General features: G+C 39.8%; 1 protein-coding gene across 4 annotated transcripts in view; it reads left to right on the forward strand.

Moving 5' to 3' along the window:
- The window catches only part of ctnnd2a (catenin (cadherin-associated protein), delta 2a), a 247,828-nt gene that overhangs the window by 182,233 nt on the left and 38,313 nt on the right, over window positions 1-27,282 (forward strand). For all 4 annotated transcript variants that reach the window (XM_085762951.1, XM_085762953.1, XM_085762950.1 and 1 more), the window contains exons 15-19: window positions 3,734-3,920; window positions 15,047-15,164; window positions 17,755-17,937; window positions 20,587-20,760; window positions 25,013-25,163. In XM_085762951.1, the coding sequence (XP_085619077.1) occupies window positions 3,734-3,920; window positions 15,047-15,164; window positions 17,755-17,937; window positions 20,587-20,760; window positions 25,013-25,163 (813 nt within the window). The remainder of the gene's footprint in view (window positions 1-3,733; window positions 3,921-15,046; window positions 15,165-17,754; window positions 17,938-20,586; window positions 20,761-25,012; window positions 25,164-27,282) is intronic.

Raw genomic sequence — 27,282 nt, forward strand, 5'->3', positions numbered from 1 at the left:
TTGCTAACCTGCAGCCACCGAATGTCATCCAAAAATCTGTATTTATTTTTTTGATTTTTCATTCACAGATTTTTGTAGACACATTAGCTATGTAATTTGTCGTCTCTGACTTTTCTCATCACCAGGTTTTGACCCCGCAGCTAACTAATTTACATTGCGCCGCGCAGATGAAGACTGTTTAATAAAACATCGCCACTTGAGGCCTAACAGGCCTCACTCTCCCCTTACAAGTCATACTCTCATTTATTCATGAATTCATGCAATCATCTCTCCGATTCTCCAAACCACACAGCTCCTAGGAAACTGTCTGTCAAGCATCTGAGGGGATCTAGTCTGAGGAGGAAGAGAAAGAGATGAAGACAGAGAGAGAGAGAGAGGGAGGGTCTGAGAGAGGAAGAAAACATAGACACACACTCAAAGGCTTTAGCATGATGTCATTGTCTGCTGGTCACCTGATGTTATACCCATAAGGACACTTGGTTTAGTGAAGCGTTACAGCCCCATGTTTCTAGAGCAGGCAGGTGTGTGTGTGCATGTGTCAGTCGTGGATTTGGCCAGAGAGGAACTGTGAAGAGTCTATTGTTCATTCGTGCTTCTGCTCAATCTTTGTCTCTGTCTGTAAAAGATGAACATCAATACCCTCAGTTTGTTTGTGTTTTTGTTCACCTGTTTGCGTGTTTACTGCCCAGAGAAGACAAAGAAAGGCAGGAGAGTTTGCTGACGGCTCATCAGTGGCAACATTGTTTTAACGTGATTGCAATCACACACCGACGGTTCACTCAACCACTCGATGTAACAGACTGACACAGGAAGAAAGAGGGAAACAGGAGAGAAGGACAGAAAGAGATGTTGGAAAGCACTGAGGTTTATTAGTGAAGTGTTCATGCACAATATGTGTGTCTTCACCTTCAGTGAGGGGGCCACCAAGTACATCTGTTTGAGCTGGGTTGGAAAAGAGTCTATGAGAGGAAAGCGATTGAGAGGGATGACGAGGAGAGAGACTTGAGATGTGAAACAAGAGGCTGATTAGTGAAAGTGAAGGCTAATGCTGGCGTGTTCCCAAACACATCACACACACACACATACACAGCCTGAGTGTAAGCACTTGATTGCTGCAGAATAGCATACAAGGTCATCGCCTTATTATCACTCTCCTCTTCTGCTCCTCTCAGACACACATACAAATTGCCATCTACCATCATTCTCTCTCACCTTCTTTTTTCTCTTTTCAACTTTTCTCAACTTTTTTTTTTCTCTGTTTCATTTTTATACTTGACGCCTTGTCTCTTCTTAGATTCCTCCCCCTCTTTCCCAATTAATATTCTTTCACTCGGTTTCAGTCTAGTATAGTATAGTTATTCCTCACAATTAAATTTTGTTAATTGTTCCCATACAAGATTTACCCATGAAAGTGTAATATATTTGAGGCATTCATCAAGAAGTATTTATAAATCAATGGGAGAAGTACTGATAATAATTAAAAATCAACTTGTCTCCTCGCAAGCATTACTACGGTATTACTGCTTCATTGTTTTTATTCCGTCACACGAGGCTAGAGACGTTATGTTTTCAGAGTGTCATCTATCTCACTCTTGGGAATGCAACAGCTCAAGGGGGCAGTGTCAAAGTTGCTACAAATATTCACTTTGACTGAAGGTACTAATTAGTTTTTGATGGTGAAAAGGCAACATCACTGTGACATCATTATGTTTGAAAACACATCTGAATGTGATTCAGTGCTGTAGCTCAGTAACATGACATTGAGACCAAGTTTCCTGCAACTTGAGCAGAAGCAAACAACCATGAGGCAGAAATTTTATGTATTTATTTTTTAACATTTCTCATTTTGTTGTGCAACCTTTTCTGTTCCTCCTACTATAACTTTTGCTTGTCTTTAATGTTGTTCTCCTTCTCTGCCTCGGCCTGATTTCCCTCCCATCCCTTTGTCTGTCATTTGCAGATTGTCAGTATGACTGACACTAGCGCGGCACACAGTAAGGCATCAACACTGGTGTTGCTGCTGGTGACGCAAAACTGGCTGCCATTCAACGCCCAAGGCTTCTGTGGCAGTTTGAATACAGTGTTCGTAAAAGTAAAGATTATGAAGCTCGCCTCATATCCATTATTGAGTGGCACAACTTGCCCGTGTTCTTTTCTTCTTCTTCTCTGTTTGTTAGACTACTGTTAGTTTTGTTCAGTCAATTATATATGCAGGACACAAGTTGTGAAAATGAGTTTTGCCAGTGTACTTCTTCAGAGTAAAAAATTGTGTGTGCATAATTTGTTGTCGAATGAACAGAGGATTTTAATTGTGTGGTAGCTGTGCAAGTGAATGGCATCTGTCATCGAGGACCTGAGAGTCTGACACCAAATTAGTGAGAGAACGTGACTTTACTCAGAAACAGTTTATTCTTTATAGTTTGTTATATTAAAACTTGTTACATGTCTCCACTGTGGTTTGAATCTATTGCTCCTAAACCATCACTCACGCTTCTGCTGCTTTCTGCGTCTCTGACAAGCTTTCTATTTTCATGCCTTGGGTCTCTGTCACCTTCTGTCCCACACATTTGTATCTTATTTTATCACTGTGTCTGTTTTCATATTTCTTGCTGTCTGTAGGGATGACCACTAATTAACATATATAGAAAGTGAGAATTCTGAAAAAGCTTGTGTGTGTATGTGTATGTGTATGTGTGTATTCAAGTGCGTGACTGTGTGGTTTGTATGTACATGTGTGTCACAGCTGACCAACAGGGCTAGTGTTGTCAGCAGTCTGTGAAGAGGCATCTGGTATTCCATCTGACAAGAAGAAGGAAAATGTGTTTGTGTGTGTGTCTATATGTGTGTGTATGCAGTCTATTTGCCCTTGTGGGTGATTGAACATTTTCTTTGTGTACATGCAATCTTGCAAGTTTTTCTGCCAGTTCGGGTGTGTGTGCATTTATCGACTATATGTCACTGCATATGCTTTGAGTGTATTTGTATGTGTACTCTGTGAAAGATGATGCACTAGTGGACTCGTTAATTTCCTCAGATATCACAGGTAGATTATAAAGTCGGATTTCAAAGTAAAAGAGTGAGCGGCTTTCTCAAAAATGATAAAAGGAGATGTCATCTTCAGACTGCATTGCCAGACCTAAAGTACCTTCATACTTCACTGTGATGTGCCTGTGCTGAGCTCAGAATCCTTTTCTAGCAGGTTTAACAAAATGTTTTCGGTTGTTTTGATTCCATGGACCGATCATAACTGACCTGACCGCAGTGATTGCAAGGAAATGTATTTCCCGTGACATCTCTGAGAGGTTAATGGAACCATTTGCTTTAAAATTCCATAACCTACGTATTTATAAATGGCACGGAGAAAGTTGACAATGATTGGAAATGAAGAGGTGAAAACGAAAAGTGGAAAAGAGTGTTGTACTCGCGTAGTCGGGCTGAAATCATGGAACTGACAGCAGCATCAATAGAAAGAAAGAAGGCATGTTCACGATAGGAAACCCTATAAAGACATAATTAACTGTATGATCTGATCTTAAAGGAAGACGATTTACCTTCCCTTCTATTATATAATTAGAATAATATCTTATTTATATACATACATAATCCTGAAATAAGGCAGCATTATTGGAAATCAATTATCTTCTCTGTTAATTACGTCGTTACATTGTTTTCTCTGCAGATTTCCTATATTATTACAACAATTTTCTTAATGTGTGACTCTTTGCTTACACAGGTGTGCTATGGAACCTGTCATCATGTGATGCCCTAAAGATGCCAATCATCCAGGACGCCCTGGCCGTCCTGACCAATAGCGTCATCATACCCCACTCTAACTGGGACTCCTCCCCCAATCACCACGATGACCGCAAGCTCCACCTCCACACCTCCCAGGTGCTGCGCAACGCTACAGGCTGCCTCAGGTAAAACGAACACTTATCAGCCTACTATAATCGTGCCATACTTTTTTTTATTCCTATTTGTATTTATGCACACCCCCTGTATACCTTCGCTATATAATAATATATAGTTAAGTTAAATAATATAAACACCCTAATAATAAGTGGGCTGTTGGAGGGTAATAACAGGTGGATAAATGCTTCATTTGACAAAGTGAAATAAATTTTCTGGTTTGACTTTCCATTATAGGAACAGCTTTAAAACCTTTTTTCTCTTTCTCTCCCCTTTAAATGCCACTTATACCCCTTGTTTCTCAGCATGTGTGTATCTCTCAGTGATTAGCTGAGTTGCATCATGTGACCAGTGCCGGAAGCGCTGGAAAAGCTGCACCTGTCAAGAAATCAATGTTAAAAATTTTATCATTTTCAATAATTAATAGGTTCTACTGTATGTCTGGGTCTGAGTGGAACATCATCTGGGCCAGATGTCTGATTTATTTTAGAAAAGAACAGTTTGCCATATACTGTACACATATTGTACTGTATGTGTTCCTACTTTCCCTCTCATTCTTCTCAGCAATACAGTATAGATCAAATTGTTATGTTTCTGATTTCTCCCTGACGTGCTGTATGCATTATTCACCATGGATTTATTAAGCTCCACAGTGCATGTTTGCAGTGTGTGTGTCTGTGCCTGTATGTGAATGTGCAAGTTACGAGTGTGTGTGTGTGCAAAAAGAGTAATTCATATATTATCTACTGAGATTTAGAAGATTTACCATAATGAGACTATTTTATTGTGCGTGACAATGAATCTTGTCTGTTGGAGTCCTCACTGCTGTGATTATATATGCATATATTCACAAATCATAAACAATAGTTGCTTCTCTCTCTCTCTCCCCCTCACTCATTCATTCTAGCGCTCTCTCCCACTAACTTGTGTGAGAGACTTGTGGTAGCCATAGTAACAGCTCCCCCACTCACATGAAGACATTGTGTGTCAAGACTTTCTTTTGGTGCATTGTGCTGATAAAATATGGTCTTTTTGTTGTTAAAGCTTGAAATAACGAAGGCCAACTTGGGGCTTTGTGGATCATAGTTTTGTATTTGATTTTCAGAAGTCTGAGAGTTTCAGTCAACAGTGATAAACTCCACAAATAAATGGTATTTATGAAAAGGAGTTTTATATAGCTGTGGTCAGTTCCTACACGTAGTGGAACTTATGCCCCAGAAAGTCACCTGAAAGTCTGTAAGGCCATATCAATACAAAAAAGTAAAAAACCTATTTTTTGTTATAACCTTTATTTATTGTCAAGAGACATTGAGGTTACTCTCATTTTCAATGCCGCCGTTTTAAATAACAGTTGTCAGTTTCAGTCTGTGGACACATCTGCGTGTGTGAATCAGCCAAATAGACAAGGAGCACAGAGCTATCGCCCTACATGAAGCGTCTTCACTTCTCTTGACACGATCTCACACTTACAAGAAAGTCAGTCTTACAAAGTCTTGCAGTACTGGGAATACTGAGAAGAACTGACTATTTTCTCAGTTGTCAGTCCTTTGCTGTAAAAGGGTTGTTAAGGGTGTGTTGTTTTAAACTGTTGCTGCTCCAAGGAATTGTGGGGCAGCATTGTCTCCTTTCCTACTGTAAACGATGGTCCTATTCTAAAGAAAATAAGACAGGAAGAATTGAGGCTCTTTTCTTCCGCATTGAGAGAATTGGACCAGCTCTTGTTGTGGCTGCCACTTAGATACTTCCAGGTCATTTCACTCAGTTTGGAACCTTCCCAAGCAACAAAAACTGTTTGACCGCAACCATTGATTGGTATAAAGGGGCCCAAATTGTGCCAAGAAAGCACTCCCCACACCATTACACCAGCCTGGGCTGTTGACACAAGGCAAGTTGGGTCCATGTGGTCGCGCCGTTGGTGCCAGATTCCTGCCCCTCCATCTGCCTCAGGAGGAGCTTAGATTCACTAAACCAGGCTACGTGTTCCTGTCCAGTCTTGACCAGCCTGTGTCCACCGCAGCCTCAAATTTCAGATCTTGATGGACAGGACTAGAAGTGGTTGCCACCCACCTTTGAGTTTAGGCTTCAATTTTGTGTGTTTTGCACTTAAATCACCTGAAGATGTTACAAATGGATTCATACAGTAAGTGAAAAGACCAGACTCAAATAGAGTTGGGCATACTATGTATGGATAGCATGTACAAAATAATTCTTAGCTGGCCAGTGACTTCCCAGTGAGGCTGAACCCTCATCAATAAATCAGTGTAACAATACCGTGTTGTTGTGAAATATTACATAATTTAATACCACTGCCAGTTTTTAATGGCAGTCATGTTTGATAATGACAGTTCATGTGTACAATTAACCGACCATGAAGAAAATAATCTCTAAGATTATTTTGTTGATCCACATATTTGTTCAGGTGATACAAGAGAGATGGAGTTTGCAGAGGAACCTTAACAGAAGAAACTTAATGTTATTAGAGATAAGTAAATCACTGTCCTAAGATGATATGTCAGTGACACAGACAAGGTGTGGCAGAAGACTGTTTTAATCAAAGTCCAGAGTGTTTTCAAACTCTTTGTAGTAGAAATGTTTGTTGATATGATTTACTGAACAATTCCCATCTGAATTTGTAGCGTAAATAAATAAATAATAACAAAGAAGAAAATTTGACATCTAATATAATACATTATTGGTAGATCCGCTTTCAAGTCCTCAACACTTTGTTAATTTGGAAGAAAAAAAAAACGATTACAGAAAAATCATTATTGTATTTGTCAGTTAGCCATGTAGCACACACAACACATTACCCTGCACAAACACACTACTGTATTTTCCTTGTGATTTTTAATTCTGGTTGTGTGTTCTTGAATGTGGGTGGCACAGAAAAGGGGAGATGTGATCTTTGATCCCATAAGCTGCATTTATTCATCTATGTACACACAGACACACAGCAACCCCTCTGAGGGCTGTGGTGGTGGATCTTTCTTTGAGCTGTGTACTCAATCAACCACCACCAGCCTCTGCATTAAAACTCACCTCAGCCGCTTCGCAGGGCTCCCCTCAAGTTGTTTCCACTGGTTATCTCCAGCTATTGAATGTCTCTCAAAAGCATTTCAAATCCATTCTGAAGATGTCACAAACAGCTTTTCGTCCATATTCACATAGGTTTGAGTGTGAGGTGTTGTTCAATGCCATTGAAATATCAAAAATGTTTTTTTAGATAGAATAATTGTTAAATTCATAAGAGAAATCATGGGAGCGCATATCTGGGTACTTGCACAGCATTACAGAATATAGGAAGATGTGATTATGAAGTTATTCCTCTGTGTAATATGTGGAAAATTCATTCTCATTTGCAGTAAGAAGAGGTTGCCATTTGTGCATTACAGATAATGAGTTTTTTATGTTAGTTGGGTTAGGTAATTTATAAAAATCTGCAATAGACAAATTGAATTTTTCTCTAGATGTTTCTGGTTCTTAAAGCCCAATGAGCTGAAATGATTTTTCATTATATGTCACGCATGTCTAAGCTTTAGTAATACCTACATAGTATAGTATTTCGTATTATTTTTGGCAGTGTGTGAAGGATCGTCATCTTTAAAGTTTAAACCATGACAAAAGATAAAAGAAAGACAGATCGGAATGAATAGTTCAATGAAATAACAAAAAACACATTTTCCCATCTAATCCATTTTGGTATTTTAACTTTACCCATACATACATAAATACAGTACGTATATTTACTCTCGCTGTACTGTGGCAATAAGAGGACTCTCAGATAAACCATTGAAATGATAATGTATTTTACCAACTGCAGGTATAAATGCATTGGGGGCTCAAGAAAACTATACTTAGTGATTTGAGGTTGATAATTTAATAGCAACTCTGAATGGTTGATAAGATTTGTTTAGTGTAAGACTCAGATCATTTGTGGTGTTTTATTGTTGTTGTTTGTTTATCTCAAAGCAAGATATATCACCTTAAACTTTTAAGACCAAGTTATCAGTTTTTGCCTGTGATGTCTCCAGACTTTCTACTTTGTGTCAAGTTTATTATTTCCTAACTCACTAAGGTGTTTATAAGACTTTAGTGTGTGTGTGTGTGTGTGTGTGTGTGTGTGTGTGTGCGCGCGCATTCGTGTGCACGTGTATTTGCGAGTATGTTCCTCTACGGATGCGGGGGAAGACAAATGATGCTGTCAGTGCACTGCTCCACTCTGTGAAGTTAGAGATCAAATTGTAAAAGCTGGTAAAGGAGGAGGACAGCGGAGCAAAGGAAAAGATGGCTAAAAGTTTGAGAAGATGAGAACAGAGAGAATGTGGAAGTGGTGAACAATGGGAAGGAGAGACTAACGGGATCTCAGCGAGGGAAGCTGAGACGCAGAGTAATGAAGGTGTTTCTGCTGCTCTCCAGGGCTGTTTTCTATCTCACTATCTGTTCTGGGTGGTTAAAAAGACACAAGGCCACAGTGTTCAGGTCCCAGTGTACCCCAGCTCAATTTCAGACCTCTCACCTCTCTCATTACCCCTTCGTTTTCTGTGCCTGTGTGTGATACAAAAGATATGTGCATGGCTGATGTGTGAGTCCTGCTGTACGTCTGCTTTTTGCGTGTATCTGCATACATGAGCGCGTATAGATTTGTGGTCACTGAAAAGCCGGGGTATTACACTGACTCAATCTTAGAAATCACAGTCGGTATGGGGGAGTTGCATATGGTAATGGAAATGGACTGCTGTCAGGACATCAGGTGTTTCCATTATGGGTGTGTGCTAGTGTGAGAATGAGTAATTTCATGTGTGTACTGAAGGTTCATATGTGCATGTTTTATATGTGGGCCAAGTAGCTAATGATGCTGATACATATGTTGTCAAATTGGGTGTTGGGCATTAAGACTCCCTCCCTGTTCACACATAGGCACCCCCCCCCCCTCTCTCTCTCTCTCACACACACAGTGTTATCCTTCCAGATACCACATCCAGAGTTTCCATATCCTCCGTCCAAGTGCCGTTTACCTCCCTGCAGGTCATTGGTTTACAGCCAAGCCAGAGAGAAAGAGCTCTCCAGTGTGTGCAGCCTTGATGCTGCACACGCTGTTCATGTGTGTGTGTGTTTCTGCACATATCAATATCACACACTCATAAACACCTTTAATTTGTTTCCTTTCAGACACCCACAGATGTGGGTGAGCAATAGGATGACCTATTAGACAAATCAAGAATACAGAGTGTGTGGTCACAAATGAGTTTGTTTCCATATTTATTCCATTGATATTAATTGGTTTGTATGCATGTGTGCGCCATCTGCCGATGACCCACTGCTGCCTGTGCCTGCTGGCCAACACACACACATACACACACTCACCAGCTGTTTGAGACAAAGTCACTCAGTGGTCATTTGTTCCTTGAGCAACATTAGAGAGCCATCTGTCTGAGATTCACTCACGTTCACATCTTTCCCATGTATGTTGCATGAATCTTCAAACCAACTATTGAAAGTGAATTGTGTGATATGGTCATTGGTCAGTGGCTAATTTCCTGAGTTACGGTGTTGCACAATTGCACAAAAAATCTATGTAAAATGAAAAATGTATAACCTGTCGACCAGCTTTTTAAACTTTAATTGGTGAGACCATGCACTGTTAGAAATAGAAGTGCTAAGTAGAACCATATAAGGTTCTTCGGCTTAATCAGAAGGTGTTTTTCTTGAGCAAATGGTTCCAGGTAGAACCTCAGCCCTTGTAGAAGAACCCTTTTGGAACCCTTATTTCTAAGAGTGTGGTAATCTCTGCCATGCTTTAATGACTGCCAGTTCAGTTCCTGCAGATACCAGGAAGCTTGTTACTCAACATTTTCTCACTCATTTGCAGAAACCATTCTTTTCTTTTCTTTTTTGTCATAACACATGTAAGGTTTTGATGATGGACTGCTCATACTTAACTGAGCTTAACAGCAGCTGATGAGAAATACAACCAGCAGGGAGACACACAACATCAACATCAAACATTTCTGCACAATCTTTTTTTTTTTTATACAGTTCTCCCAAAAGACTGCACATTTTACTCAAACTGCATTACCACACCCAAATCAACTCAACTTTCTCAAATTTAAATTATATTTTTGCCATTAGATTTTTTGACCTTGTGTTCGCATGATCACATCATTCAGAAAACAGAGAGTTTTTAGCTGGAGGCTGCACTTTATCTTTGTCACCTGATGCATCTTCTCTTTGTTTTACTTTAATTGTACTTCCCTATACAGTAGCTGGCTGAGTTTAACTTTTTTCAATTAGTTCATTCGGTTTATTTTCGTTTTTTATTTGTTCCCAAAAAAACATTTTTGTGTCCTTCTGTACTCTTAATGATTCTGGCCCAGCAGCACTCCAATAAATATTTTAATTTGTTTTTCCTGAAAGACAGCTCATGCCACACTTTTTCTCCATATTTCCACCGGAGATTTCCCACGAGAATGAGCCAAATGTTGTTCATTGCATTTTAGAAACACAGATTTTACTGAATATTACCATTAATGTCAAATTATATTCTTACTTGACTAGTACACCGTGTATTTTTCCAAACATTCTGTGGTAAAGTCGGGAAATTGCACTGGCACCAAAGGCACTTTCCTTTTACTCCGCTGCAGCTAAAATAACAACTGTTAAATTCTGAATGGGATCTTTAATCAAGTTCTGTGTCTTTTTGCTCAGTAGGTAATTATTTAACGATGCAGGCTAATGGGTTAGACTGAATTAATGAGGAGTGACGTTTGATAGGTTCAAGTGTAAACCTGTAATGGACTCGTTAAACAGTAGAGATTACCAGTTAAATTTAAGGAGATTCACAGTCACCATCATTCATGCACACACACACACACGCACACACACACACACACACACACACAAATATATATACTCTTACAATTAAAGTGAAAACCAGCATGTAGGTGCTTATGTGCATGCTATAACCTATATCATTTCTATATGTTGGAGCATAAAAATATAATAATTATGTACCGGTAATTATGTTTAGCAAACATCAGTGGATTCCCCTCTAATGTTGTTGTTTGGCGAGTAGGTAGGTAATATACTAAATCTGCGAATTTCCTTTACCTGAGCAGATAAATGCACAACCAACCAAATAAAATTGCGAATACCTGTTGTTTTGGTATGATGGTTTTAATACAATTTGGGTTATCAGTTGATTAAACCAAGTACTTAAGCAGTTGTGTCTAGTCTTCAAAAAACCCAGTTTGCTTTTGTGCTACAACTATAGCATAAAAAAGAGCTTCTTTAAAGGGCCTCAAAGTGGCCCACAGTGTTTTTATCTTTACCCCGACAAGGAGAAAGCAAAGAAGTAATGCACACTTTAATTAAGGCTCTGTATATGTTATACAGCCCTTTGTGGTGCAACCGTGTGTGCAAGACAATAACACCCTATATGTTCACTCAAAGTGATATTGGATAACTTGAAATTAACTTGAAATTATTGTCCAATCTATAAACACAATGGTGGCGAGGACCTTTTTCAAGCACTCACTCTGTCTTGACAGAACACAGCATTCCCATTGTGTGAAGTTCTCTCACTGAAACATTTCTGTTGCACCGTCAGGGGCCTTTGCCCCCACCTGTGATAAAAAGTCAGATAAAAAAAACAACAACTTGATGCTAGAAATCGGCATATTCAAGGAGTGTTAAAGCAATAATATATCCACCCTGTCTTTTCTCACCAACCCACCTCCTGTCTTTGGTGCTTAAACATTAGTCAAGGTGAAGTGTTTTCACTGTTGTGTTGTTTTATATCGACTTGACAGAGAAGTGTCTCTCTGCTAAGCGGGTTTTCCGTCCGCTGCCTGTTTGCCCATTAGCATTCAAAGTGGGTGAAAATGACTTGACCTTCTCTTGGAAGCGGGGAGCAGTGAACGTGAAGTTTTAATTGAGTTCTTGTGCCCTCCCCTCTGTCTCTCTTTTCTCTCTTTCTCATCAGTACAATAAATGATTAACCTCATCTTATAGACTAGTGAAACAGCTGTGATCTCTTTATTATGTCAATGTGATGGATGAACTTATCCATTTATACCATCACATTGCCTCCTCATTCATACCGCCATTGTCTGTCTCAAGTTTTTTTTTGACATTTCACCTTTAAAGATTTTTCAACTCATGTTGCCAAACTTTAATAATTAGTTTGTTCATTCTTTTGATTTCTTTCTGTTTTGCTCGTTGATAAGAGGATCTTGCTGCACCACACTCCCTTATCAGTCAGACAGTATAATGGAGGTTTGGTACTGCATTGTCCTCAAACAAAGGTTTAATGTTAAACAACCACTCAACAGTAGAGGAATAAAAAAAAAGAGAGAGACAATGTGTAGCCATACAGCTGACTCTGAGATATTAAACCCCACCCACAGTTGTTATGTTAAAGACAGCGGTCACAGTGTTAAGTACAAGTTGACATTATTGGCTGGATCAGGTCCATAATAGACAGAACCATGGCCACTGCTGATGATATCAGATTCTGTGGATGAGGAGAAGTTTGGTCCATGTCAAAACTGTAATAACTGTAATAATATTGTTTTGTTTTTTTGTTGATTAGACAAATGTTACAGTTCAGTTCTATTGGGTTTCTCTCTATACTGTAGTAAAGTAAGATGCTGACCATACCCTGTGAAGTACCTCACAGTGATGTATGTATAATCAATTGAGTAAAAATGTGCATAATACAACATCATACTGTACAGTATAACACACACATGCACACATTCAAGCAGTATGTGTAGTATTAATTTAACCAAGTAGCACAGGACGCAGCCAAGTGAAAGTTAATTGAAAGCAGTAAAGGTTTGAGAGCTCCTGAGGAAGTAAAGTGTGAGCAGAGGGGGGACATCAGTGCTGAAGTGGAGTCCCCTTTCAAATTAACTCACAGCGCTTTAAGAACTCAATCTCTTTTCTGTTTGTCCACTTAAAGACAACTGTGTTTGGTGCATTTAAACAAGAAACTATACGTAAGTGAAAACACACATTTAACTTTCTCTCTGAGTCATCATTTGCAATTAGATACAATAGAATCACAACATAGTGTTTGTTTTTAACTTGTCTATATGATGATTTTGTCAGGTGATGTTCAAATGAGGATTTTAACAGCAGATAGAAAATGGTTTGGTTGTTAACATGCAATCTTGTTTCATACTGTTTCTTTGCCTGAGTGAATAGAAACTGTAGAAATTTGTAAATGAGAACAACTTTATTGAGAATTTGGCTGTACTGAAATAATGTATTTGTGATGCCAAAGAGCTGGAGACAAGCAAACATAAATACCTGAACCTGACTGACAGATAGACAGACAGATTGTAAATAGCATCCAACCACTTACTAAAGTAGTCTTGTGTAATGTTAGATTAGATCCCTCTGTGATAAACTGGTTGACCTTCAGCAGCAGTACTGGAATGAATAGTGGCACTCATGTGGTAAGAGAGTTGCATTCAGCTGTTCAGTTTCATCCACAGTTCTTCAATATGGACATGAAGATATAGCTAATAGCCTCAAAACCACTACACATTCATCCACTGAACTGCTGAAGTGTACATGCCTGCCCTAAGAAATACATACCCACTCTCTGTAACTGTCACTACGCCCATAGTAACAACAGTTTTAGAGGACATCACTATCTCTTTCCATTGTCACTGTTCAGCTGAATTGATTCTGCTGAATGCGACTGTGAAAATTTATCAAGTTATTGGAACACAGTGTAAAAACTGCAGGTAGTACATTTGTACATATACGGACACACATCTACTACACGTTGCTGATTCTGACCCTGACATTGATTTTTGTAAAGGATACAGAATGCTTTTATATTGGATTGAGTACTTTTTGTTTTTTTAAACAGACTTTTAAACTCCACCTGTCCTTGGAAAATGAACTTCCAGAAAGAAATCTGTGCATGAAATTGCCTGTTTTTGTCTGTATAGTAGCAAGAAAACAAATAATACTCTGGTAAAATTATATCTTCCTTTTCCTACTTTTGAATTTACATAAATCATACAGTGCATAATGTATCTGTGTGGAGCCACTCTCTCCACTGATATTCTCTGGTCGATGGGAAATGTTAAGTGACCTTAAATCGTTGTTGTTGTTGATATATGCATCAGTGAACATTATTTCTTCTTATAGAAAGTTTATAAAGCAAAATAAAGAGTTTAAGTTTGCTGTTGTTCCAGTACAAGTCTCTGAATTGACCCTGAATTACCCATGGATTGAAGCATTGTCCAGTGTCTCCACTTATTTTTCAGGTTTTTCCTTGAATGTGTCACTATCTGTACATTAGAGTGGAAGACTTGGCTGTTTGTGTGCTTTTTTTTGTTGTTGTCAGTTTTAGTTTCAGACTGATCTCCAACTGAGACAATGTTCAGGGTCATTTCCTGCAGACAAAGGAATCATCGTCTGGTACTGAGCGTATCTGTATCATAGACGGCTCCGTCTCCATGTAGAAACCCAAACAAATCCAGCCCAGCACCACCCACCTGTACCTCTAGTTCAATTAAACTTCAATTCATATTCATATTTTCCCCTCACAACGTATTGGCAAAGCTGCTAATAATAAATGGAACAATATTGTCAAATTATCAAAGCAGCGTTGGTGTGAGTGTTGGCTGTGAAGTTCAGGCACCAACTGCCTCACTAAAGCAGCTTTTTTTCTTTTCATTTTTCTTTTCTCTTTTCTTTTTTTCGTTTTTTTTTGGACTCAAGTCAAGTGCTTTAAATTGAAGCGAGCCTTCAGGGCATAGATTGAGATGTATCCAGAATTTCTAATGCTCCCTTTTCAATTGTTTAGTTTGGGGAGAGCTGCCAGGTTTCCGAGTATCTGTCTCTCACTCATTCTCTCTGTCTCTCTCTGTCTCTCTCTCTCGCTCCATCTCTCCTTACAAGCTTTCTTTTTTCTTTATCTGTTCTGTCTTATCTTAGCTCCTCACCAACTCTTTCTTTCTCCATTTGTTTTCTCTCATTTATTTGGCAAACACACAGACACATGCTTCCTTACATGTGAACAAACACGCACGCACACACACACGCACACACACACACACACACACACACACACACACACACACACTGACCAGTAATCTCTCTGTGTGTGTTGCAGGAATGTAAGCTCGGCAGGTGAGGAGGCGAGACGAAGGATGCGGGAGTGTGATGGTCTGACAGACGCTCTGCTCTACGTCATCCAGACGTCTCTGGGTAGCAGCGAGATCGACAGCAAGGTGTGTGTGTTTGTCAGTGTGTGTGTGTGTGTGTGTGTGTGAGAGAGAGAGAGAGTGAGAGAGTGAGACAGTGAGAGAGGTTCAGACTGACTGTGCCTGCATGAATTCATTCACTTTTTACGCCCTGTTCAAACCACACTAGGCAATATTATCATACAGTAAATTTGTATTTTCATACTAAGTCAGTGTGCAAGAGAGTAAGTGTCTCATCACATCTCTTGTACAGTAGATGACTGAAAAACTCGAAATCTTCTCAGTGCACAGGAGGTAGAAAAAAAAACAATGGCTGAACCTCGTCTCGCTGCAAACTGCAGCAACAAGAAAGAAGAATTTTAGTTTTCAAGAAGCGTTCAATTCACTCCGGCTCATGTTTTATTTAGGGCAAATTAAATCCTCAAATTTAAAGTGTTGCAGCACTTCTTGCTGCCAATTTAGCTCTGCAAGTAGTCAAAGTTGAGTGGTTTTATGTTCACTTGTGTTTTGTTTTTTTATGTGTGAGGACATGTTCATGTTGGCGTATACTATAGTATATACTGCATGTGTGTTTGCGACACAGTGCGTGCGTGCCGGTCAATACTACATAAACAGTGTTACGGATGGCTGACTTCTCAAGGTCTCCCCGACTCCCAGCCTTTCTAAATGGCCATCCTTAATCACTGTTTAACCGCCCGCCCCTCTCCACCATCTGACTGCAGTCACCAGAGGAGTGCTCAGTAACAAAGACTGATTGGCAGGTGAACCAGCAAGTTCATGGCCACAGTTGCAGTGGTGATCCCATTAGCCACATGCTCATTTTGCACATTTTGTATGTCTTCCTGCCTTTTCTTGCTCATCTGCTTTGCCTAGATCTCCTCCTCCTTACACTGCCTGCTCATCTGGTCAGTACAAATACTAGAAAATACTGGTATATGAGGAATATACAGTATATTAGCTCCATTGTACCACTACTTATAACATCGGTCTCATACAGCAAGAAAGCAGAAAGGGTTTTTGAATGATATTAGAGAATATTACGTGCCCATGTAGTTGTACAATCAATTCTGTCTCTGCTAGTGCGCTCACATAAATTCCTCTCACCATTACTCTCTGTATTCTTCAGTACTTGACTCCGTCATCGCTGCTTATTAATGTCGCACAGAAATCCACAAGGTCAGAGAGATATTCACCATATGTAAAATTACAATTATGTTTTATAGCTGACTTTCTCATTGAACACTCTGTACAGATCACTGCTATTATTCTGTAAGTTTAACAGACTGCACAGTGTATAATAGCACGCAGCTTAAAGCCAATTAACAGATACAGTCATTTAAAATGATAGTGGAAGATTTAATGCACTAAGCACATCATTTTACTTAAACATTCGATACAATGAAAACGTTTAATACATTATTTGAAATTGTTATTTAACAGCGTGCATTATCAAGACATTTAACGCTGGTGAATTAATGTATGTTGTGAGCTTAAATGGCATTAAGACAAAACGACAGCTTTCAGCAACAGAAATGTCTGTTATTGATCTGTGTTGATTATCATACAGTTTAAAGAGAAAGAGAAAGAACCTGGATCCCTTCCTCATTGTGGGGTTGCTGTTCTGTGAATGATGCCAACCCTTGACCTTCCTGGGATAGAAGTACAGTACCGTGTGATCATTTTGAAATCTAAATCAAGAACCTTTTTATTCCTTTAACCACACAAGCGTAAAAAAAATAGGGTACTGAATAAGTGTGAAATAACAGATCAAAATACAAAATGTCACAGTGAATTGTAAATAAAACGCAACTTCTCCTACATCATTCTATAATAGCATGTGAATATAATTTCAGACATGACTGCAGCTCACTGGAGTGAGACATTGTTTTGTTTGTTGCGTCTCTTGAGGCTGTTCGATTACACTCCTTAGTTGTTTCTGTGTAAACTAACGGTCAGACAGAGAGATTGATGAGTCGTCTTTGTTAATTTCCACTCCATTGGCTCGATGACTCCCACTTTTCAGTGATACCATAGACACACAGTACACACAAGTACACACCTAAGAATAGGCAACATGCACTGTAAGAATTTGATTTGTCTCATTCAGAAACTCACACACACACACACACACTCGTACAGTATGTTCCCAGCCTGGTGGTTTCACCTCTAAACTTGGTGTTTAATGGGGTGTGATACGATACATTGGGCTTGTCATTTTTCCTCATTTACCTGAGTTTCTTCTAATCTCATTTCAAAGTCAGAGCTAACAAAATACAAAAGCATATTACCTATGAGATTATCTTCCTTCTCTCCTCTTTCCCCCTCTCTCTGTCCTCCGCTCTCTCCATCTGTCTGGCTCGTGGGTGGGGTTGGAAGGCTCATAGTGTAAAAGTGTGAGAGTGGGTGTTTTTTTTATTAGCATGCTTTGACTTTGACTTTGTGCTGTGTTTTCAGGCGAACTGTTTCATTAAATGGCATCAAACACAAATCTCTTGCCTCAGCTTTCACACTTTATTCATTAATATCCCTTTTTTTCATCTCCCTCTTCCTTCTCCCCACCCTCTCTTCCTCCTACCTCACCTCATCTTTCATCTCTCCCGTCTCACTTCCTCTCCAGACTGTAGAGAACTGTGTTTGCATTCTGAGGAACCTGTCGTACCGCCTCGCTGCCGAGACATCCCACGGCCAGCAGGGGGGGTTGGAGGAGCTGGATAGCCTGCTTTGTGACGCAAACGGGCGTGATGGAGAAAGCTCGGGTTGCTGGGGCAAGAAGAAGAAGAAAAAGAAGGGAGCTGACCAGGTGAGGGAGGAGGTGATGGGCACAAGAACACAAGTGGGATGGATGGATGGATGGATGGATGGATGGATGGATGGATGGATGGATGGACGGACGGACGGACGGACGGACGGACGGACGGACGGACGGACGGACGGACGGACGGACGGATGGATGGATGGTCGGATGGACGGATGGATGGAGTTGCAAAACGATACGTATCAGTGTCGGATGATCACTAATTGCGAGTGCTGCTCTAAAATCCCTCTGTAGAGTTGATGACGCATTAACTATTCACTGACCCCCTCATAGCCCTTATGGATGTACTGTATGTACACTTGTTATGTTCCTCCACTCGTTTATTCACATCTTTACTTTCATTTTCCCTCATCTGTTGATATACACATGGGTGCAAAGAGTAAAGAGGTCAGCTTTCATGATGAAGCAGGAATGAAGAATGAGTGGTTCAGGCAGCCCTGCCCTCAACAGGGACATGTGTGGTAAATAATGGAAAATGGGGATGAAAATCACAGATCACAGAGTATTGTGCAAGCAGAGTTAAAAAGGATTGGAATAATCTATAATATATTTGCTCATAAGCCACTTTTTTTTGTAAAATGACACTTTTTAACCTCAACTTTTCTCATAAAAGCGCCATGATTCCCTTTTTCTCCCTCCTCGATGTTCTCTACTCTTTCATGCTTTTTTCAGACTGTGAGGAAAGAAGTGGACTTCTCTCTGCTTATGCTTTCATGTCGTCAAATGCACACCTGACCTGCATACAGAACTCTCAGACTAGGTTGTGAGTGTGTCTGATATAATTGTCAGTGGACCCAAACCAGCATAATCAAACTCATAATTGAGACCCAGATTGATATATTTTCGGTCTACCAGACTCGTGCAAGTCATTGGCTTAATTTCCCACTGGGCATTGTGTTTTTGTTTTTTTTGCAGTGCATGACATGCAAGGATACAGACCATTGCCTCAGTCAGAGAGAGGGAAAAACAAGAATAGAGAAGTTGTTATGGAGTTAGTGACTCTGAATTGATGTCTCAGACTTTCTCTCTGAGTGTATATTAGTAAATACAGCTGAAATAGCAGATCTGGTGTCAGATCACGTTGTAGTTATAGGTAATCCAGCTGCTCTGTAAAAGCCGGAGCTTCTAGTGTTGTCATGTGATAAATGAGAAAGAGTGTTAATACCCAGCTGTTTGGCCATATAACTTGAATGTAAATTTGTTTTACTTTCCTTGCATTAGTAAATAGAACAGGTGTAATTTGGCGGCTAAAGTGGTTTATGAAAGCTACGACAGTATGGAATTCACATTTTACAATTAAAAGCTTAGAAGCTGCATATGAAATAGTTTCTCCTATTCAAACAAATACAATTGAAAATGTTTGTTACACTGAATCTTTAGAGATTTCTTTATGCAAATGACCATTCTGTATTCATAGTTAGGATTTAGGATGTCTGTTACAGTAGCAAGCAAAGGTGCTCTGCTGTGAAAGAGATGATGCCCCTTGTTGTAGTTCCTCTACAGACTTCAAACTATAAGAATGCTTTGATTTTATGATCAGAGAATCTTTGTATAGATAAAAACATGCACACATGCGCACACACTCCACAGCTCCTCTCTCAAGACACACGCACTAGCCTAGTTTACCTTGAGACAAGGCGAGGAGGAGGGGAAGCAGTAGAGCGAAAACGAGAGGGTCGATAGGGAAGAGGAAAAAATGAGAACTGGAGTGGGGAGGATGGAAATAGAATAAGTAAATAGGAAAAGAGGAGTAAATAGAAGGGGAGGAAGGCAAACAAGAAAGAAAGGGAGGAACAAATCAAAAAAAGAGTTAGATAAGGAAGCAACAGGAGAGAAAAGTGGGACAAGATATAAATGAACAGCAGTAGAGAAACAGACACCAATAAAAGAGGAGGGAGAGAGGGATGGTTGAGGGTTTATCACATAAAAAAAGGTGTGGGCAAGTCACTCAACAAAAAGGTTCAAACCTCAGAGAGAAGGGAGGAGGATGGAGGTAAAGAGAGAAGAGTGCTGTGGAACCTCAGGTTTACAGCTCAAAGCAAAAGCCGGGATGAAATATTACCTCATAGTCTCTCTTTTCATTTGCATCTGTTTTCTGTTGATGCTTTGCCCTTTCCTCTCCATCACTTATTTTTCCTACTAATCGGTGCACAGGAGTGACTCACAGCGTCTCTGACATTTTTATAAGTTGGGATGTACATTGTGGAAATGTAGTTTGCTTTCATACACATACAATCATTGTGACCTAATGCAAGCACCAAGACACAAGAGTCATACTTATACTCACAAGCGGCATACTTATCCACAGATATCTTCCATGAATGTTGCAGGTGTGGAATCAGATTGGAATCAAATGCCAAAAGCAAATGTGAATGAATGAACCCTTCGAAGTTCACTGCTGAGGTGTTTCAAGAGTAACTGCACACCCCCTTGTTTTAACTTTTTCATCTTTCTGCAACAAGTCCAGTGAAACTCTGGTTTTCAGTGTTTAGTCATTCGTTAAGTAAAGTACAAAGCTGTGTGAATGCAGAAAAACTTTACTGAAAGAGTTTACAATGTTCCCTCAGCTCTCACCCTGACAAAAACAGTTCACCTGAAAAATCTGTCCCAATCTGTCTCCTCCTTCTCTCACAGTGGGATGGTGTGGGCCCTTTTCCAGACACGGCGGAGCCTCCCAAAGGGGTTCAGATGCTGTGGCACCCCACCATCGTCAAGCCCTACCTCACCCTACTGTCTGAATGCTCAAATCCTGACACCCTGGAAGGAGCAGCTGGGGCTCTGCAGAACCTGGCTGCAGGCAGTTGGAAGGTAACCGCTAGATTTAAAGAGTTTCCCAAACTGTTTATCCTCTTATTTCTCTGTCTTTTTTCCCAAGGTTTATTTACTGAATGCCAAAAAGACAAAAACAAGTTGAAAAAAACTTCTTGCACAAGTTGCATTTTTCCAACACCAAAAGTCATCTGAAAAGTTAAAATCTGGGTTCTGTTCCTATTCAGTTCTAATGGTCGACAGAGGAGCAGCTTTAGTTCGAAATAGAGAAAGAATACAGAACAGGTATTAATCCTGTTAGAGTAGCATTTATAGCTAGAAATGTGTCCATAGTGTGAGAGGCTTTTTTCCCATATAGAGGGAAATTGCACTAAATGTCTGACTTGCAGGTATTTGAAGAAGTCCTGAGGATACCAAATACATCCGTCCATTTAGAAAAAGGTGCAAACATAGTTCCTGAAGAGGTTTTCAAAACATTTTGAGCTGTTACTATGCCAAAAGAACAAATGTTAGCTGTAATTGAAATACAAACGGAGAGATTCTCATCCAAAGTCACAGGGGGACTGATAACTGAGTGGCCTTTTGGTACTGAGGCAAGGACAAGTGCTGCAGCTGTCAGAGTGGCTTGCACTAGCCTCCATGGAGAACCAACATTTGAAAGAAGAGAAAGCCATTGAAGACACACTTAAAAAGATAAATAAATTAAAAAATAAAAAAACACCCTGGCAGAAGCATCATTTTGACATACTAGTTAAATTGCATAACCTTTTGTATGATCTAGTAAAATTGACTGAAAGGTTCAGACAATTCTGTTACAACTGGCAAAGCAGCAACAGGCTTGGAGAGGTAAAGAAGTGAGTCATTAACATACAATGACACTTAATGTTAAATACCCATAAACACTCCTGCTAGCTGTTGTTGCTGTTGCTGTTGGTGTTGCAATGTATTTCAAACATATCCCAGTATTGACCATTCATGATAACAGAGGCTGAAGGATGATGTGTATATTGACGTGACCAGAGGAAAGATATTCGAACCAAGAACAATAACTCCACTCAATCAGGTGCCTTTTTTTTCTTCATAAAGAGAAGGCATTCAGACTCATGAGGTGAAGAAGAGGATAAAATATGAGTGCCATTTTTTTTATAAACTAAGTTTAATGGGGTTGCCCTTTCCTGCTCAGCCAGCCGACTAGTGGCATTCCCTAAGCACTTAGTCATGCAGCATTCGGCTGACCAATGGTGTAGTTTCATCAATCCATCAGTCAGTCAGTCAATGACATTCACATTTACAGGGCTGGCTCTGCTGTTGCAGTCCAGCTGAAAGCAGTTGAAATTCAAAATTAGCCAGAGGCACGGCTTTACTGAATCTTTTCCCGAAACAATAATAAAATGCCTGTTTCTCTCTAAGATATTGTTGGATGGTTCAGATGTTATAATCCTATCAATGAGAGTATCTGTGCCTCTCACCTTGGCCTCAAACTGAGAATGAAAAAGCTGCCCTTACCATCAGATGCCACAGATCAGTATCATGCAGGTGGGCCTCTTGAGGAAAGGCCACCTCTGCTCAAGCCAAAACTTCATTCCTTCTTACACAATGATTCAATTCCTTGACATTCTAGCTAATAAAATCGAGATTACCAGCCATATAAATCTATAAAGGGTCTGTAAGAAGTGAAAGGCAACAAAGCTTCACATTGCCACTAACGTGGATGAGAGAAAGATAAGTAACAGAACAGAATAAACACAATAGAAAGATTGAATGCAAGGACAGAAAGGTAAGAAAAAAGAAAATAAACAAAATAACACAGTGAAAAATAAGTTTGAATAGAAAATTGTGCAGCTGTTATAAAAAATCAATTTCATAGGAGAAAGAAAAGCTTCCTTGAATTGAAACATAGTCCCTGTACCTCTTGCTTTTAGTTTTATATTTTGTGCTTTTAGATTCATTTCATTTTGCATTATTGTAGAAGACGATGAATGTACAAGGCAGACAAAATGGTTTATTCACATTATCAGCAGGGCAAATGGCTTTCATGTGTATATAAACTTGAATGCGTGCATGTAAGTGTGTGTCAGTCTGATGACTGAATTACAGACAGTTAAGCACATCATTACTTAAAAAATGTTCTGCTCCTTTATGCTTCATAAATGTTGTACATTAACAGGAATAGATTTAGTACAAAACATAATGCTGATTTGTCTTGTGTGTATAGAAAAATACATGGTAAGGAAAGATTCTCTGTGAGATATGATCATTTTACAGGAACGGGCAAATGTAAATCAGAATTGGCATGATCTTCCTAAGTAATACATATAATTTCATTGCAGGCGACTATCCTTTGAAATGGGTTTAGATATCAACAAGGGCATTAAGGCAGGTTGGCTGTTTGCACGCAAGCATTTTTTTTCCCAGCCTTGATAATCTGGTTAAAGTTCAGTTCAGGTTCTATAAAAAGGCTTATCTGGTTGCTTTAAATGTCACCATGCAGATGATAAACAGCTCAAAGAAGCAATCAGTCAGAATAATGATGTCGCTGCTCACTGTACCGTCCTGCTGACTTAGGAATATTTTGTGCACAATTCCATGTTCTTATGTGCTCCAAAATATTGTTCAATAGCAATGCAAATACTGTAATGATGTGAAGGCGCCTAGTCTGAACACTCAAGGGATGTGCAGGCAGCATTCAAGAGCCGCTGACTGATAGAAGCAGCTACGTAATGATATATGAGTCAAGCATTCATATTGGAGAGTGTGGTGGTGAGGGCAGCTTTAGCCTTGAGGAGGTATATAAGGGTAAAAGGCAGACAGCATGAGGGTGTAACCTTGGAATGACTGTGAAATCAAAACCCCTGCATCCAACATCGCTGGTTATGAATAAACTACAGGGGAATGTTGAGGGAGATGTTTATGTGATCTAAAAATCATTTGTCAAAAGATGATGTGAGCGTTGGTGTAAATGAAAACAAACACACTTTAAGAGGGATGTTGTGACATGTGAAGGAGCTCTGGGTATCTGATTCTGGGTTGCAGAGGGGGCGTCCATTGGTAGATGAGTAGAGAGAGAAAGAGAGGGAGAGCTACAGAGGAAGATGAAGGGGGAGATGGGGGCAGGTGGTCTTCAGGAAATCACATTTTCTATTTTGGGCCTCACTGCATGTGTATGTGTGTGCGTGTGTGTGCGCTTTGTTGTGTCTCCCCTAAGCAAGCTCCCTCTCCTGGCATTGAGAATTACGGCTGCTAACAGTTTCCAAAGAAGCTATGTTGGCGTACTGCTGGCACACTCTACACTCTGCTCACTAAGCTCTTGGCTACGACATGTGATAATTTCCCTCCAAGGGTGAATTATTTCCTAAAATGATTATATGAACCATAGTTTGCCCATTTAGGTCTGTAAGAAAAACAATACAGTGCTTTAATCATAGCTTTACTCTGCAAAGGTAAATTATACTTTCCTTGACAGACCATTGTTGGGTGATGCTCAGCAACTCCCCGGTTTTCTACTGTTGACCCACCGCTTCAGACGTTTAAGGTCGAGTGGACCGTTTAAGTGTACCTTGATAGTTGTTGAGGGAGAATAGAGTGGTCTCCAAACTCAAAACCTTTCTCCGTGGCTCATATAATTCTCCGTCTCACAGCGTATCAGTAGTGAGATGGTATAATGCCTCAGCTGCTCTCATGTGACGACCTCGCCCATTGTGCTTCATCTGTCTCTCATCCCATTTTCCACTAAAAACACAGTCAGTGTCTGGTTAGAAAAAGAGAAAAAAAAGACAAAAACAAATAGTCAATACCGTAACAATGAGACGGCGGAGGAAGCAAAATGCATGGGCTGACAGTCAGGGTTGACCAGTGTTTATAGGCAAACAAGGTGTCAGTAGCAAGTAGGAAAATAGTGTTGTTATTGTTGCGGTGCCACATCTTTTGTTTGCAATGCTCTGTGGACACAAATTAATTGTTGTCTCAAGTGGTTGCCTCGCATCCCCATTATCTCATTCAAGAAGTAAAATGATATCACAGCTGTTAGGAACGATGAGCGAGACTGGAAAATTAAAACCAGGTTGTTTTTTTCCCAATTGTAATTCTAAGCTGTTCACTGTCACAAAACTCCTACACTCTTCCCATTATGAAGATCACTGCAATGTGTTTTTTATAAATTACTTTTTCTTGTTGTTTTACTATATCATAAGTTGTTCTTACTTTAATTTTCACTATGTGTAGGATGTAAATGTACGGGCGTCCGCCCACTGTTCACTGTGTAACTGTCTTACCCTTACTTTCTCCCTGTCAGTGGTCGGTGTACATCCGCGCTGCTGTCCGCAAAGAGAAAGGCCTTCCCATCCTGGTGGAGTTACTGAGGATAGACAACGACAAAGTGGTGTGTGCCGTGGCCACCGCTCTCAGAAATATGGCCCTAGACATAAGGAACAAAGAGCTCATTGGTGAGTACTAATAACATCTTTTCCAAGTGCTGATGAGTTTAGACCCTCTTCACTGTTACGCTCAGTTGTCATGTTTGCTGTTTGCATGGAGCAACACAGAGCACATATTCAATTTTCTCATCGCTGTTTTTCTGTGGTCTGCTCCACTCTCGTTGTCCTCATTTAGAGTGTGCGAGTCAAGAGCTTGTGTTCAAGTGATGTAACACAAGGGTAAAGAGCCTGTAGACAGTCGCATCAATTAGAAATAATTTAACACAAATTCTAGCCTGCAGTCGCCTCTGCCTCTCAGCAGTAACTTCATATTATGGCTCAATGGCTCATCAGGCTTGGCCTATGTTAAACAGGTGTGGAACGTCTGACATGTGACATTTTAATTTATGTTGATTGAGACAATTGATTGTAATGACAAATTATCAATTCTGCACAACAAGATGAAATATAGAGATCTAAAAGTTGTCATACATTTGTACACAATAGTGAAGGAGTGGATAATGAAACAGTTTGGTCTCTTACGCAATCATTTTACATAATAACTTATTTTCTTCAGGCCAAGGTGTGTTTGCTGGTGTGTGAAAGAATCGGGCTCAAACGGTTATTAATATGTATTTGAGAAAGTAAGACTGAGGAAGGAGGAGAGTGTGGGAGAGAGATCTGTAGCAGCATGATGATCACTTCAAAGGTTTGCATGGGGCTTTGAAAAGTACGCTGTGGTAATGAGTGAGCCTCAGTCGGGCTTACTGACTGGTAGAATCACTACATCTAGGGACGAGGGATCACTAGTTAACCTGACACATCAAGATAGGTGTGAGTGTGTGTGTCTACAGATCTATTAATGTGTGTGATGTGTCCTTTTTTCCACTTTGTCTGTGGCCATATCTCTATAAACACACCTCACATGTCATGAAAAATGGTAATTGAATATATGTTTATGTGTGTACCGTATGTGCAAAAGTGACAACAGCTCTCTGTCGCTGGTATCACTGTTTCCTCAGCTTCCAGGTTGGCTCAAAGGTTTCTATAGCAACCCCACTACACTCTCTGGGTTTTTCCCAAAGTGTTGATGGAACGTTAAGGAATGCTGCCGGCAAACATACTGTGCTGGTCCGACTGTCGCATGGCAGCAGGTTCCAGGATAATTGCAGCATTTGCACATGGAGTAATCTTATCAGCCTGATGGAAATGTGTTTTTTTGTTTTTTTCGTTATTACACCTGCACTTAAAGTGATCAGCACATCAGCTACATATAAAGTTAAGTGCACTGTGTGCACTAACCACATTACATTAAGTTGTGTATTTTTCTCTTAGGATTTGCAAGTACCTTTGTATGTGATCCTTTTCCCAGGAGTCGTTCTCCACTTTAAATTGTCAAATAATAGCAACATCAAGAATCTTATCTTTATACAACATATCAGATTAGTAGAGCTTATACTCTTGATAAAAGAGATTTACATCTCATCTGCATAAACATTTGGGTAAACCTAAAGGAGCTGTTTGTAACTTTTCTCAGCCACCAAGCGTGCTTTCTTACAGGGAGCAGATGGCGGCCATCGTTAACAAAATGTTGAATTACACCCACTAAGCAGCGATATGTTGAAGGGCAGACTGAAGGCAACTAGCTGGTTAGCATGTGAACCTTTAGTAGAGGAAAACATGTGACAGAGACAAGGGTTAACATTGGTGTTGCTTCACAGCACTGCAAACAGGTTTTGTTGAGTCAAGGAATTTATTTTTATGCTGAACTCAATGTGTCTTTAGACTTGTAAGTTATTAGCTGTTTATGCTAATGGCTATGTAGCAAGAGCAAAACTTGCCTTGACAGTTCCCAATCTTCTGTAATTATGACAGTTGTTATGCTGGTAGAACAATAACACGTTTAGGGATGGCCATCTTTTCTCATCGCTCACATGCATCTGTCCACCTCTAATGGCTGGTTGTTATAGTAACCACATACTGCATATTATGAACACAACAACAGTTTAGCAAGAAGATAATAAAATATGCAAAAATAAATCTTTAATACACTGGGATAATAATGTTTGCTGTAAGATTTGTTGTTGTTGTTTTCCAAACCAGTTGATACTGAACAGGTGGCGCAAACAGATCCATAGCAAACACAGAA

This window comes from Trachurus japonicus, chromosome 20 (genome assembly GCF_045865225.1).
Source record: "Trachurus japonicus isolate A0001 chromosome 20, Traja_1.0".
Classification (NCBI taxonomy): domain Eukaryota; kingdom Metazoa; phylum Chordata; class Actinopteri; order Carangiformes; family Carangidae; genus Trachurus; species Trachurus japonicus.